The sequence below is a fragment of the Onthophagus taurus genome, chromosome 7 (assembly GCF_036711975.1).
Source record: "Onthophagus taurus isolate NC chromosome 7, IU_Otau_3.0, whole genome shotgun sequence".
In the NCBI taxonomy this organism is placed as follows: Eukaryota; Metazoa; Arthropoda; class Insecta; order Coleoptera; family Scarabaeidae; genus Onthophagus; species Onthophagus taurus.
Genome location: NC_091972.1, coordinates 13428892 through 13445333, shown reverse-complemented (window position 1 = coordinate 13445333; position 16442 = coordinate 13428892). Strand labels below are relative to the sequence as shown.

The following is a 16442-nucleotide window of genomic DNA, read 5'->3' as shown; positions in this document are numbered from 1 at the left end:
AAGTGCAGAAACGTAGTTGCGTAATTTTTACAAAACCACATTAACAAATTCCACTTAATTTTATTTATTTCATAGAACGCTTATTAAGGTATCGAACATCAAAGGCAGCAGTCTAGTAATTTGTAATGCTTTGTTATTAGTGAACTAATTGTGTGAACTTCGTGAAGGTGTGAAAACTTTTCGATTCAAAGTCGAACGAAGACTCGCTACGTGTAGGTTATCCATCAATTTATACAAACTCACCATTTACAAGAGCACCAAATTCTCGATTGGCGTATTGTAAAAAAAATCCGAAATTTTGAATCCTTTAACTAAAGAGATATTTAAGATCTTTTCACTTCTGTATGTAATACATTTCTTATAGTTTGATTCATCCCTTTTTGGTTATTTTGTGAAGTAATACCTCAACTCAAACCAAACTGGGGTGAAGATTTATGGAAAAACTTTGGATAGCAAGTATGTCAATAAATATAAAGAAGGTTTTCCATATCTAGTCTTTGGGTAACGCAAAAAAAAACAGTTAAAAACGAACAAACAAAAAATTTAAATTCCCAACTGATACGTTCGTGACGTAAACGCAAAGGAAAAAAAATAACTGACAAGGGGTGGGATGGGACACTTCAGTGGAAGGTTGAAACACGAGGGACAAAGGGAGCCCCGGGGTGGAAGAATTTGAGAAAATTTACCCGACGATTTTACAATTTTAACGAATCCCCGGCGGCCGACTCCTGGCGGCAATAATGTGAAGTCGTCGTAGTCGTCGTCGTCGTCGTCGTCACACTAGAACTCCCTTAATTGGACGTTTCCATTTTACTCGATGATGAGGGAACACGAGTAGAAAAAAGAGAGAATGAAACCTCCACATACTACCTAAGTATGTATATTACTTTATTTCATTGAGGTGGTTAAACAAATAGATATCGAACGTATCTTTTACAGTTAGACTCAAAGAAATGTTTTATAAAAGGATTCGTCGGACAGCAAATAAACGAAATAAATATTACCGTCACATTTCAAAGGGTTGTTCCATGTTGAGCACGTTGTGTATTGAATATTCGTATCACAAACGAAAACACTGTACCACAGTTTTTTCCTTTGTATGAAAAACGGGGAGTGAGACGCTTTGTCATTCGAGAACTGGTACCGTATACTTCGTGTTCTGGTTGAAAGCATGTGAGCTTTTTTTTGCAAAGTGTCACTGCTCTCCAGTAACGTACTCACCTACGACGTTTAGCCTGAAAGGCAAAGACATCTTCGGTTCGGTGTTAACTTGACACTCGTAAATGCCCGAGTCTCGGATCTGGGGAAATTTAATCTGCAACGTCCAGTTGTCGGATTTATCGGGTCGGATGACTTGAAACCTCTGGTCCGACGTGTAAGTTAGAATGCCTGCCGTTAAGATATGGAGATCCCTCTTCCGAATCCAAGATACCTGAAACCCAAATAATAAACGTCACAACAATGTTACCCAGATTGTAATCGAGATTATTATGCTAACTATAATTTAGAGGAAGAAATTTTTGATTACAATCGATGGTTTTAAGTGTCACATTGTTTAGGTATAAATTCGCATTCTATTTTGTGATTAAAATAGATATGAGTATAAAGAAATCGCGTATAGAGTGTATATATACATACTAAATCATTTACCATGCGCTAGAAATGCGGTTGTGGCGAATGTCGTTAACTGAACAAAATGGAGCACCTAAAAAGCAATATACCGAAATTTCAGGACATTACTTTCAGCACGAGACGTCTTTATGCGCTTCACTCGCTCGTCTTAACCGTAAACTGATTTCGTAGGGCGTGCGGCTTAAGAGACGCACGACCACATCAAAAAGCAATACGGGCCCGTATAATCACTTATATTAAACGAGCCCTCATCCTTTAGAGTTCTGAACAGCCCAAAATGTTCTTCATAATATTCTACGATAAACGCAGAAAAATGTAACTCACCTACATTTGTTGAATCCTTTACTTCTACAATGGATATAAAGGAATATTAATTAAACATTAATTATAGAGTTTTGAAAAATTATATCCAACTATGTTTGATAATGCAATGTTTGTTTCGTAGATATAAACTCATCCGAACGTAGAATCCAATCTGTTCAAAGCGCATAACCGACGCGGTGGAGCTACACTTTAGTTAATCCTGTACCGAAAATTCGGAGAGAAAAGCGGCCAAATTCTAGCGCTACGGTTTGGCTTCGCTAGTGAGTTCGCACAATAACTCACTGATCCGCGCGCGGAATTTCGTACACGGTTTCGCCTCTATTTCGAAACAGTTCGTGGTTGTTTCGCATTCGGAAAATCCTTCTATTAAAAGATTCGCTTCATCTAACAGAACTTTACTTTTAATTTAAAACAATGAAGTGTTATTCCATGAATTTCCCATCTACTTAGCTGAAAATAAATTAAATATAATTTTTTACAAAGAAAAAGAACCTAACGAAAAAAGAAATTAGAACGTGCTAAAATATCTTGCTAATTATGGATAGGCCCTGAAGGGCGACGAGAAAACCTTTCCGTCCCGGGCAATTAACACGAGAAAGTGCTCTTAATTACGCGACGCGAGTTAATTCTCTTCCGGAAATCTGCTTAGAGGGGCGTGGCAGGACAAAAATATTCTGTTGGGGGAAAAATAAACGGTCGCTTCCACGAAATAGAAAATTCAAAGTTACCGCAAGTCTCGTCTCGTTCGATGGAAGTTTGGGCAAATGAGCCGCATCACACGGTCGAGCGAACTACTGTTCAACAACTGATCCCGGTAGCATTCGCAATCAGCACTCTAGGGTGCGATAATCCGTTGGTAACCGTCACATTGAGGGAACCGAAAGTTGGTACTCGAGCTCCAAGAAGATGCGGAGGTGGATTACGTGCCCCATGATTTAGCTTCTCGAGCGTAAACGTTCACGTTTCCCAGGTGACAACGATCACCTTCAAAATTTCAATGTGATTTATCTTTAGATTTTAAAAGTTGCTCTATTTTTTTTAATGTAAGTTTGAACTTAATAAATGTCCCACTAAAGTTATATTAAAGTATTGATTCTGTAAGTTTTGTGGTTAACGTTTATGATTCAAATAAAACATTAAAAAAAATCATCTTAAATAAAGTTATTGATAAACTAGATATTGCCACCCTAAATCATGATATTGGAAAATAGGAAATAAAAAATTCTTTGAAACAAAATTTAGTTTATCCAATAGTTTTCTTTAAGATACAACAAACAGAAACTTGCTTAATTGTTATTGACTTTCACAACAAAATGGTGTTTAGACAGGAAATGAAAAATACTTTAAAATAACACCGAATTCTACCTCAGTATCCCTAAAAGTTTGTATAAATTCCCGGGTGTAACAAAAAGGGTTTTAACGTAATTAAAGTCACGTTCAATGATGATTTATTTCTAAATAAAGGAACCTGTGTTTTTGTAATTTCCATTATGATATATTGAAATTACCTAATTGTAACTAATAAAAATTATAATTAATTACAACTATGTAAGTAGATACAGATTACTCAGAAGTACAAGGGACGAGTAAAATACTTTATTTATCTTCTTTTTGGCAAAATGAAGGGGATTTTTTATTTAAGATAATCGTAGTTACATATGTTCACTATTAATGGTGATGAATTTGCTGCTAATTGGTATTAAGATTGATGAAATTTCATGGTGACATAATTTTTTAGTTCCTGCTTGAGACTGAAGCATGTTCTGTAATGTTTTAAGACAGACCGATAATTATGCTTAAGAAACCTTATCTATAGGTAAACTCGCCGTTTTCTATCACTTTAAAATTGTTTTAAAGATTACTGTAAAACGTCTTAAACTACTCATCTATATACCAGCCTTCCATTTTGGAACTCCTGCAATTTCCCTGGACAACAGGAACTTGTTTACCATTTGGACAAAAAGCTGCCGTGGAACTAATATCAACTACTATCACATGAGTTCCACAAGGCATGAAGGCAGTGTCTTAGAACCACTCCTTTGTTCACTATATATTGTAGTTATTTCGATTTCATAAAGCCGGATTTATATTTGTCTGACGTGTCGTGTTGTGACATGTCAGAACGGTATCGGTTGAATACATTTACTATGGTGAGATTTATGTTTGTGTGTCACAATGTGTTGTGGTGCCTTCTGTTGTGTTGCATCATCAGTGATCCCGATGTCCGTCAGAGCAGTGGAATGGGAAGTGACGCATAACGACAGATCAGACAAGTGTACACCTCTCTTATGACTTGTCAGATTTGCGTTTCTTCTTTCTTTCGATATTAAATTTAATTACATTTAACATTATCAGCATCGCTCTCAAGCTCTTTAACCAGGCCATGAAATTCGTCTTTAGCCTCTCTCTTTCTGCTCACTGGATGAACCCAATATCTTCTCTTTTTCTTTTTTTAGAAGAGTTGCCAGTACCATTAAATGAATATCGTCTTCATAATTTGAATCAGAAGATTCATGGGAAACATTATAGACCCACGTATGAACTCTCTGAATCCTACGATTGTATTGATTCAAAATATCGCCAGAGTGCATCAGAACACAACATATAAATGTGAACACTAACCATTACGTCAGAGCACATCACGACACAACACGTCATATAAATATAAATCCAGCTTAAGTTGCTCTACTTGGGACATTCGGCTGATGACACAGCTATTATGGTAAAAGGTTCAACTCAAATGACAATTAAGGAAAAACTTCAAGTAGGAGTTAACAAAATTTATAAATAGGCTAGGGATTGGTAAATATAGCTTAACAGTTTGAAAACGGCCCACGTTAATGATTTCTCAAGCAGAATGAACAAAATATATTGGTCTCCACCTTGATGGCAGACTGAACTGGAAATGTCATGTTAGATAGACAGCTGAGTAGATTAGAGTCAAAAGTAGACCAATGACCTCCTCCTCGACGAAATCCACTCTAGTGTTTATGGAGCAGAAATTCTCTTCGTTTACTAAAGGGACTCTCAATAATACGCTGTAACAGAAACAATCATTTTTACAACGACTATCTTCCCAATCTTCATTTTGTAATTCTGGGCTTATTTTAGAAAATCCTTAGGATAGGATCTACAAGAATATACATAATATGTCACGTGTGTGAATGAAAAAAAGATTGTAAGGTGAGAATTACCTGTTACTGTAGAGAGCACTCAGAACTAATCATTAAAATCTTTGCCTGTTGCTGTGTGTCGTGTCAAAGGCTAACGATGCTAATAGTTCTCAGAATACATTTTATTCAGAAGTCCACATGTTTAACTGGATTCAAACTTGATGATTATTGATCGGTGTCAACTATCGTGCTATTTTTTGCACGATAACTAATCCTTTCCCTGATAGCACACGTCTAAGTCTTCTTCAAGACATATGTCAATTGGATTGTATTTTAGATTAACCAAATGTTAATTCTGAATATTTTTTCTAAAATTTTGACAGTTTCCATGAATTGCACAAAGGTAGGTAGACCTTAATAGGCTTAATCGTGAATTGCCATAATTCGGAATAAACACTAAATATCATCTGCTCCCAATCTAGAGGATTAATTCTATTTATCCTACTAGCATAATACAGGTACTATAGGTAGTAAGTCGGATATATCTTGTATTTAAAATTTTCATTGCATCAAATTTGTTAAATATTAGGATTTCTTCAAAGCAAAATATGGACCTTGTAACTGGATACTGTTACATAAACTTCAGCATGAATAAGCAATTTACAAATTGTAAGAATTTCATCAATGATTACATTTCTTTGCTGGTTTCTTTATACATTTATCTTCTGAATTAGTACACTTCGCAATTTCTTGGGTAATAACTAAATTTACCACAGCTTTCAACATTTTGGTCCGAAAATGGCAGAAAGTGCGCTATTTTATGCTATCTAATTATCCCCATTCTGCAGTACCATACGATTGGTTTGAAATCCAATAATCAAAAAAAAAACATGAGAAACGAATTAATTAGAAGGGAATTAAAGGTATTTAAATCAAAAACAAGCCATCTGGTGGCGACAACTTGCATCTTTGACATGTGAAAATACTATATATATGCTTACTAGAAATATACTTTCGAATAAAATCATTTAGACATTTTACCTGAGTTTACCATATTTTACACAAATATTATATTAACATTTAAATTCTTTTTGCAATTAAGGACATGAAATCATAAAACGTATCGTTACTACACATTTTGATAATGCTTGAATGTAACCAATCGTTCTGTAATTACAAAAATTTGTGTGACTGACGTTTAAATAAAAATTAGTGTCGGTTAACGTTCAATTGTGACAGTGTCGTTAATTTTAAACAATGTAAATGCCAAAACTTTTGATTTAAGCACGAACTATGTCGACGGAAAATGGATTTTCCACTTCAACTTTAACCGATCAAAGCTCGCTGGACCACTTATCCTCAAGAAACCTCTTACAAGATTTAGCCACACCGATCAGTTCGAGTTTATCTTCCTGTTCGATGGTGTGCCGGATATGTCAAACGTTTTCCAAACAAGAACTCCTAATTTCCCCTTGTAATTGCAAAGGAAGCTTGGCGTACGTCCACTTATCATGTTTGGAGAAATGGTTAAATCAAGCGGGTCGAACTTATTGTGAAATCTGTATGTACCAATTCAATTCGACTCGTACGCCACGTTACGGTTTCTGGGAAAGTATACGTTTATGGTTTCGACACCCAATTAACAGACATCACTGTCGGTCGACTGCAATTATAACGGTTCTTCTTACTACGGTGACTGTGGGCTTAGTTGTAATGTGTCTTTTTGGGATGCAATATTTTGTAATAGAAGCGAGGAAAATGGGCGTTTCGGAACTATGGACTAAGTCGTTTGTAATGGCTTTACTAGGTGTGGTGCTTCTGGGTTATGGAACTACGTTTTACGTCATCGTGAAAGACGAGGTCGTTCCTTGGCACAGGTGGTGGAGTAATACGGTCGATGTTAAATTATTACTAACACCTTCCATCATTGATTTTCACGAAATTTTAGAATAATAAAAAAAATTTATTAATTATTTTAATTAACTGTGTGTTAAAGTTTCTTTTCCAAAACGTTCTTGGTTTCAATTACAATAATTAACATTATTTTGTCGCAAATATTAACAATAGAGTACCCAAAATAATAAATCTCATTTTGGACCGGAGCCTTTTGTGTTATGAAAGTAATTACGGGAATGGAACCGGAACGGGGGGTGAGAAATTCGGCTTTCTCTCGATCGACAGTCGTTGTACCGTTTAAACTACACCCTTGGGCCAACAGGCGTCGCGCTAAACGGGTTAAGTATGTAATTAATCTGTAATTAGGTTATTAGTACAAATGGGTGCAGGAGTTCTACGCGTCGAGCCGGTGAATTAAGGGAGGTCCGGGGAGAGAACATTTCGATCTTTGAACGTCAAATGAACGTTGTGCGCAAACAAAAGGACCTCCTATTAGGTAGGCAATACCCGTAGCGACGCCTTTTAGCTCGACTGAATTCAATGAAAAGGCATGCTGAATCTTGGGTAATTACTACTATGCATTTTGCTTATTAATTTCCTGACTTTTAAATGGCTTCATTGCAAAATCGAGTTTTTGTTTCATTTAATTGGGGCTTATTTTTATATTTTTTAATTAACAAGCACAGTATAAATCGAAATTAATTCACTCCGCACCAATATTTTGCATAATTAATTTCAATTTGTACATAATACCACTCGTTGGGCGGTTTGAGTTATGTAAATTAAAATTTTATAATTATAAATAACGCTGGATGTGAAATCATAGCCTTTTGTGAGCAATTTCGAACGTTCAAAATGCAAAACTACGTTCAATATTATCCTGTATTTGAATTGTGGAAAATTTAATCAATTATAACTTTTAATTAATATTAATCGTCTTTTATTTATGATACATGGATATTTTAAAGAAATATTTTCAACTTTCCATATTTGAATAATGTTTTCTATTCATATGGTCAACGAATCCCCGAATACCAACCAAAGAATATGTTTAAAGTGCCAATAACTCACAACAAGAAATTTAAATTTAAGAGGCCGTAGAGTGTTGGTGCAGATCCCCTGGAGCCAATTCGGCACGAAAGTAGCTTGCAAAACTTCAAACTTCGTCCACTAAACGTTTAAAATACCGCCTCGTTTCGCGCGGACCACCAAAGAGGTGAACAAAACTTGATAATCCTTTTACGTATTCTGGTGATTTAAAAGGGTGGCCTTCGTTCTTAATCGCCGCATCTGCACGAGGCGTCGGCGTCGTAACGCCAGCGACTCACGCACGGCTGGCCTTGATTCAATTACCTCAAACATGACAGCGCTGAACTTTCGACTATTTCGAACCTTCGTTGGCCGTTCCGAGAGAAGTTACAAATTTGGACGCTCGAAGCTCGCCTTAAACAAACTTCCAGATCCCTAGAGCTTATCTAATCCATCAGCGGATTTTTATTTCTGAGTTCGCTATAATTCGTCTTACTATCGATCAATACATCCATCATATTTTATCGTTACAATTACCACTACACAATATATCAAACTTCTTTTATACACATATTATAGATTTTTATGGTTTTTTTAAACAAAACTCAAAACATTATAATTAATTTTACCATAGTTTGGCGATCAAAAAATTAGAATTCTCACTTCTGAAAAATTCTGCAACATAATCCAATACATCCAATGAACCTGTAATATTGTGAACAGGGGTGTCAGAGGTCGTAGTGTTAAATAAGTGATTTGCTTCACCATCAGAATTGGTATAGCAACCCCAAGTACACTAATAATGTATCCATAGACAAATCGAAAAAGCATTTTCAATTCTGAGCTTAAGGTATTTAATAGTAATGTTATGGAATAGAGTCTAATTTGCGAACATATTATTTTGTACAACTTAAGATAAGTCAACTGAAATTAGTGTGTTTAGTCATCACGCTTTATTTAGACCTTACTTTGTATAAGGAAAACGTGTAGCTTTGAAAAGCAGGAAGTAAAAATCTAAAGTTGCCACAGTGGGTCAAATGCAACAATGAGGCCTAATGAAGTCTTAAAAGAGCAATTATGCGCAGAAGTTCCAACTGGCAAATTACCGTGGCGCCCTGATGAATTCAGATGACGGTTTTACAAAGGGCTCGTTCCCTCAGCGACAAACTTTAATTCTAGGCGAATTCTATCTACGGTCACACCGGCACCACTAGACCTTTTTCGACGTGACCTACTTACTATGGATGAGGTGGGAAAGCTCGAGGACAAAATAAAACTGCCGTGCGGGACATCTTGTGGTCTCAAGACCGGGTTCAAACCCTTACTTGGTTCTAATTTGTGCGTTGCAGGAGAAAGTTTTAAAACCTTTCCAAGAAAATAAAAATCTTTACTCGGTTGCTTTAAAAGGGCTAATTTTAAACCCTTTTCAAGATAAAACGGAATCAATTTCCAAAATTTTGTGTCAGCGAAACTTTTTGCTTTCCTCATTACGTCTCACGGAGCGCCTTAGTTTCGAACTTCTAGCAAGCAAAGCTTTTGACCCGCTTTCGCTTTGCTCGAGTTGTTCTCAAACGAAGACACTATATTTCATTTTTCCCATCCCTCGGTCATAAATTGCGAGATGGATGATGGCAGCTATGATTCCCAGACAAAAGAGACGTCGAATATTCGTGGGCCAAGTCCGAGCGGATCGGTTCAAGTTTTATGCGAACAAAAGGATGGGTCCTCTTGGTTCTTGGATCGTCTAAAATCGGCGATAGCGCGCCCTCTTACAACTTTCCTAAAATGCTGGAAAGTTTAACGCGTGCTCCTCTCAACACAAACCGTATATTCACTACGACGAAATTGGATCTTGGAGTTTTAATCCGATTTTAAACACCGTTTCGTACGTGCTTTGACTAACACCGAAAGAGCGTTAAATAAAATTTCTTGTTAAATCTTGTCAAACTTATAGTGTACTATATTATCAAGGTTATACGAGCCGATAGTAATTAAGTTAATTAAACGTGGAGGTCATCTTCAAGACTGCACCACAGATACACTAACGGAGTTAATATATCATTGTTATGACGACGTTAATGGGACATTAAATGTAAGATATTTGGGCGTGTCCTAACATAGCCCAATAAATTGTCGAAACATATGTATTAAAAGCGTTTTCCAGATAAGCTTGCATATTTAAAATTTATCGTTGTAACGGCAAAAACTTGAGGCAGCTGTTTCATCGTCGATATATCATCATTTTGAGGCGATAAGTAAACCCCGGATAAACAAGCAATAAACATGTCAAAATTTTAATTTCCCGGCAGGTCCGTCTTGACCCACATAAAACTTTTTATGATGGATAGCCGCTGGAGAATGGCGTATCGGCCGGCATACGACCTATCTTCTATCTACTGGGAGTTCTAACCGAGGTAGGGTGGTCGAAGAATTATTATCGATACGCTCTTGGCAACCCGGAGAACCCAAATCCTTCGTGGCTTTTAGGGTGATACGTTCTTCTTGGAGGTCTAATAAAACCAAGCGGTTAAAAGAACCTACACTTAAAAAAAAATAAAATCATCATGAAAGTATTTGCTTATTTTAACATTTTTCTGTCGCTTGTTATTTCCGTTCATAACAACATTGCACGGTGTTTTGTATTATTGGCATGGTATCCCGCTATGAGAATTAATTTTCTGCATATGTGTAGTATGAGAGAAAACAATGGAAGGGTGAACGTTTATAAACGATAGGGGGTACACAAAACGCAGACAACGCCGGCCGCCGCACTTTTTAATTAAAATTCTTCAGACAATTGTCCAACAATCACAATCGCTCGCAAATTAAATTTATTGGTAAAATTTATTTGAGCTCGTTGTTCATTAGCGCATTTATTGCGAACAAGGCCCCAATTAAGGGTACACACAAGGGCAAGTAGACGGGCGGACGTAATTGATCATTTGCCTACACGGCATTCGCCGCCTGCACGACCGATTAATAAGGGTGCTAATTAAACGTGATGGGGACGAATCTTTATGTGTTGGAGACGGAGCGTTGTCTCCGTGATAAATGGTCCAGGTACAACCCACGCTCAATTTCTAAAGCTGCATAAACAACCTTGTGTCTGAACCGTAGCTTTTAAGCTTTATGTGTAATTCAATAACGTAGGTACCTACTACACCGACACTCTAAACACATGCATTAGACAAATTAATGATAACAACAACTACTTATTTCAAGAGTCTTATTTTATTTTTATTGTTATCAAAAAGTGTGTCCATATTGCTAAAATAAACTCAATTTGGAACCGTTTTCGTATGATGCGTTCGACCGAAAAACCATTGTCGTCGTGAATCCGGAAAAGGAAATTGTTACGGTTATTATTATCTCGATAAATATTAAGGCTATAGCTTTGAAGGAATGTGAAGCCATAATTTTCTATAAAGGAAAACGGGCGCGAAACGATAAAGATGTTGTTAGGTTCTGATATACGGGACCGTATCGTGTCGAAGTTTCCTTCCCGAAAGGCTACAAAATGGCTTTATTTATATCGTTTCGACTGCTGTAGCATCAATAAACATTGGGATATAATCTCGTTATGTGGGCAATGTGACGCTTTATTTGTTTGTTCTTTCACTAGATTGGTTCTATGACGTAAATTTAAGAGTTGGTGTAAATTAACTTCAAAAATTTTAATAATTAATACGAACATCAAGTCTGGTCATAGGGATAACACCACTACTTGTTCTCGTTTCAAACTATAAATATAATTTGATGATGACTTACAACACCTCAGATCCAGAATCTAAAATCAGCTGCAAGGATGCATTAACAGGTGCTGAAAGAATGCAGACTTAGATCATAAACGGTTTTATAGTGAAGGAAGTTGTTTTGGAGCAGTGTATATATTTCCTAATGTTTTTTTTCTAACAAGATATGTTTGTACATATTATGCAAATGTTAAAAGAAAAAGAACTTACGAATATTGAGAATTAGAGCTTTTGGCAAGAACTACTGGCTTCTGTACGTATAATTGAGAGGAATGCAAACAGACTGCAGCAGCACCAACCTGCACTGCAAGCACTCTGGTGTAAAAATATGTTGATGCGTGACTCATTGTCACTAATGGACATGAATTCATGTCGTATTGGCTTCGTAATCCAATCAGATAAGCATCAATAAGTAACTTCCTCAGAGAACGTACTGCGGATAATAGCAATATTACTGCATAAATATCTCAAGAGATCAGTAACACCAGTGCTTCTTATTAGAAAAGCCGATGGTATGTTGGGCTCGTAATATCTTGAAACAAAATTCCATCCTAATGAGAGAGCTGATGAATTACCGAACAGTCTCAGTGACTAGCTTGATGAGCCCCCACTGGTTACTTCTGTGTTACTTTGGTTCATGCTTGTATATGGCTAAACTGTGTTCCACACGAAAACGGCCGAAGTCATAATGCTACTAAAACACGGCAACCACCTAAGCGAAGTGGAATCATATCGTGGAACCACTTCACTATTACCAATTATATCAAAGTTATTTAAGAAATTGATACCATCTCATCATTTTGCTTCTAGAAATAATCACTTGACCAAGAAAACAACGGTGTGAGCTCTGCTGTCTATTTTAATGTCTAATCTTCATACACTAAGATCATTTCATCTTGTTCATTTTTACCAACTTCAAAAGTCTTACCTATCATGTTATATAGGTAAGAGATTTTCGCGTAAAACATGAAAATTCTTACGAGGTATTGAAGTTAATTAGGGCTGGAGTGATTCTTAGTTTGAATTATATTACTGTTCAGAGTAACTTTCACCATCTCTTGATAAATTTATCCGATAGATAAATCCAGCTCTTATCCAATAAGAGCGCTTAAATCCACTGTAATCATGGTAATTATCCTCTGGATAGCTCATCAAGAAGATTATAAAATTAATATTTCTATAGCTTTCCGAACGTCTTCTAAGTCGAACCAGGTATCTAACGTGAAATTTTCATTCTACCTCATTCATTCTATATAAAAATGACGTTTTTGTAATCATGTTGATATATTGTCCTATTTGGATAATATGTATCCAACATAAACTGCCTAACAGTTACTATTAATATTGTAATTAGTTGCGGTCATAAAGGCCGGCGTAGTCAATCTGTGTTCAGTTGACCTATTATTAACCGTTAAGGGGATTATTAATTGGTATATTGATGGAGTACAACTTTATACTAGTACTAATAAATTGCTCGATATATTATCATAATTACACACATTCGATATTCTATTAACATGAAGGATAAGATTACAATTATATTTCAAGAAGTTTTTACCAATATATTTCATACTAGTAGATTATTTATAAATGATGTTAAAAATAAACTGTAATAATCTTTAATAACCTTTTTGTTGTCACGTGTACCTATAACAGTGGTGCATATATATGACATTATGCAGCAGAAGATACGCTTTCGTTTATAATATCCTCTTGAAATTCAGTACGACGAGCCGGTGCGAACCTTGTTTCAGGGCTCAGACGTACCCTAGCAGAATTACAATGCGTCAGTGTCACGATAACAATCCGTGGGGTTATATAATGAACTCTTCACGGGTCGTTTTTTGCCAGCTCGGAACTACGCAGTCTGTGCTCCCCCATCGCTAATAAATATTTAGCAGACGCGCGTCAAATTAGACAATTCCTCTTCTTTCGTGGCGCTGCGATTTCACGAACGTGACATTGTATAATTTACTACCCCAAACTTTTTTATAACGACCAAAGTTCATTTTCATTAAAACCATTTTTCTCATAAATTCGCACATTAAATTTATTTTTAAAACAAGTAGAATATAATAAGGAACTTCGAGCGATATGTAATTCAATCTTTATGAAATTCTACGCCCTATATTTAATTTTAAAGTCGTCGCCATGGCCATTACCATCACCTAATCTTTTTCTTTTTGTATTTTTTTGTAGGTTATCTACAGCGGTAGGTAACGTCTGCGTCATTTGTCTGGATAAGGGCTGTCTTTTAAAGAGCGAGCTCGCGTTACTTCAAGAAAAGGAGCAAACGTTGTTTGAAATAGGGTAGCATCTATCTTTTTCGGCCGTCCTACGCTCAGTATGCCAGACACAACTTTTTTAATTTGCATACATTTCCCGCGTACACCTCGACGTTCAAAGCTTTACTCGCGAAACGAGCCAGAAATGCATCGGAAATATTGCGGTTATATGGTAATCGGCTTTAAGAGTATCATCCGTCGTATAAGTATGATCCAGACTAGGTAGAAGAATATCAATGTATTTCTTAGTGAGGATACGTTTCAACTTGCATCAAAGTGTTTTACATTACATCCAGGGAATAAACATATACATATCCAGGGAATATGTATACCTATATTATGTGGCTATTCGGGTCACACAATTAACCTTTTACTTAATAAACGGTCGGGTTGTTAAGCTTCTGCAAAATTTATTATTCGAATGGACGTTCAACTACGTAAACACTGTATAGCTTACCCTAGATCAATTTACTACCTCGTGAAATCACTGAAAGTTTATTTAATTTAAATTGGTTTGATATCGTTCGAAATTGAACTTTAACTGTTCGTGAAGGGATATGAAAAGGTTCAGTTATAAATTATTCATATCCTTTCTACGAGAAGTAGGTATATAAACGAATAATTTAAATAAACAAAGTGGATTTTCAGGTGTCCCATATTGAAAATGGATTTTTGAGTAATAAAATTTGCATGGAAATTAATATTAGATACCCAGGAAAGGTTAAATATAAATATTCAACCAATGCATTTCGACTTCTTAGAAAACAACTATGAAATTTCAATTAGATGAAATTGGGACAAAATTAAGCATTTCTCAGTGAAATTCTCAATTGTGTTATGTTGCATCCTTGGGGGGTCAAAAGCAGGATGTTCCGCAAGAGGTATTTGCAGTCCCTAATTGAGTTATACCGAAAGTTTATACAGGTCCGCATGCACAATAAACCTGTGCAGTATACAATAGTTACAACTGCCAGGAGTTCCAAGTTGTGTACTCCTCAGTGGAATGCCGTGGTTTGGCATGTCCAATGGCCGGAACATAATAAAGTAAAGTGCTACGAGATATTGTATAGTTCACTTCGAGTTTATAGTTATTAGAACTTAACAAGGGTTTGGTACAATGATCCAAGGCTAAACAAACTTTCTGTATTTGATAGCTAATGGCGAATCTTTCGATTTACTTATTTAAAGTTATCGTCATAATCGAATAATAAGAAGTAGACGTTGAGATCCTGACAACCCAAATGGTGTATTGAGAAATATCTTCCTACCAAGTTGCGCGATCCAGAATTAAGAGCGACGCCTTCCAAGCAAGAATCCGGAGTTTATTAAAGTGTCTGGAAGGAAGGGGACGTGGCGACAGGATCAAGCTTCGAGGTAGTGCCAACGTCGCAGCGAGGGCTGCAATAAAACCAGTTTGCAAGTTGCCTTGAACGAGAGATTTTATTAAAATACCTTTCTGGGGAGAAAGGACTTACTAAGTGGGGACCTAATTTTGTATACGTACTCAACAGTGACTGTGTGCAAAGGAACCGCTTCGTCTTAGTGTAAGCTCTATTAAAATTAATGTTGACGGTCGACGTTTAATCCCAAACGTAGAATACAAAAGCTAAACGTTATTAATATTAAATACTAAATGACCAAATTTTACACAAGCAGCCCCGGCAAACGTATTTCGCCAAGAAGAAAAAAAAAAGAGAAATAAGCTACTTAAGTGGCTCGAGAGTTGGTCATTAGGGGAATTACCAGTGAAAAGTACCCGACAAGATAAATGCGTTTAATTACAAACGAAGCGCTGTAGAACATTAAATTCGCCGCTAAGGGCTTTAGTCCGCTAATTTCTCGCTGTCAATTCCACCTAAAGGTTTTTAACGCATCAAAATATTGATATAAGTACCTACCAAATTAGATGGAAAACCAAAACATTTACAATAGAAATTGTTGATGCGAATTCCTACCGCTCTGTTATTTTTAATTAAAACTCTATTCCGGAGGGGTTTATTGATCCGGCGCAAATAGCTATCGGCTCTTCACGGGGTCCGATACGGCTTCTCTTCGGTTTCCCGCCCTTTATTAAAAATTTCTATCTCCTCCGGCTTTTTAACCATTTTCGCTTATTTTCAAGCACGTTTAATTACACGTGGATGGTATCTCGCCATCTACGGGTAATTAACAGTCTGTTAAGAGCCTTACGTCATCAGATCTTTGACACAAACGCGTCGTCACTTGACATATCTCACAGTATATACGACACGAGCTTACAATCAGAACCACTTGATTGTGATACGATGCAACGTCGTGGTCCTATGTTGACCACATAAATCAATTCTGCGTTGCAATAACCTTCAAGGATATTCTAAGGGCTGTAACATAATACAGTAAAATTTTGATATTATGAACTTTGTTTAAACGGA

The 16442-nt window shown here is 36.4% G+C and overlaps 1 protein-coding gene across 2 annotated transcripts in view; it reads right to left on the bottom strand.

Annotated features, from left to right (window-relative positions):
* The window catches only part of LOC111425263 (zwei Ig domain protein zig-8-like), a 175884-nt gene that overhangs the window by 6602 nt on the left and 152840 nt on the right, over nucleotides 1-16442 (bottom strand). For both annotated transcript variants that reach the window (XM_071197688.1, XM_071197689.1), the window contains exon 3: nucleotides 1222-1432. In XM_071197688.1, the coding sequence (XP_071053789.1) occupies nucleotides 1222-1432 (211 nt within the window). The remainder of the gene's footprint in view (nucleotides 1-1221; nucleotides 1433-16442) is intronic.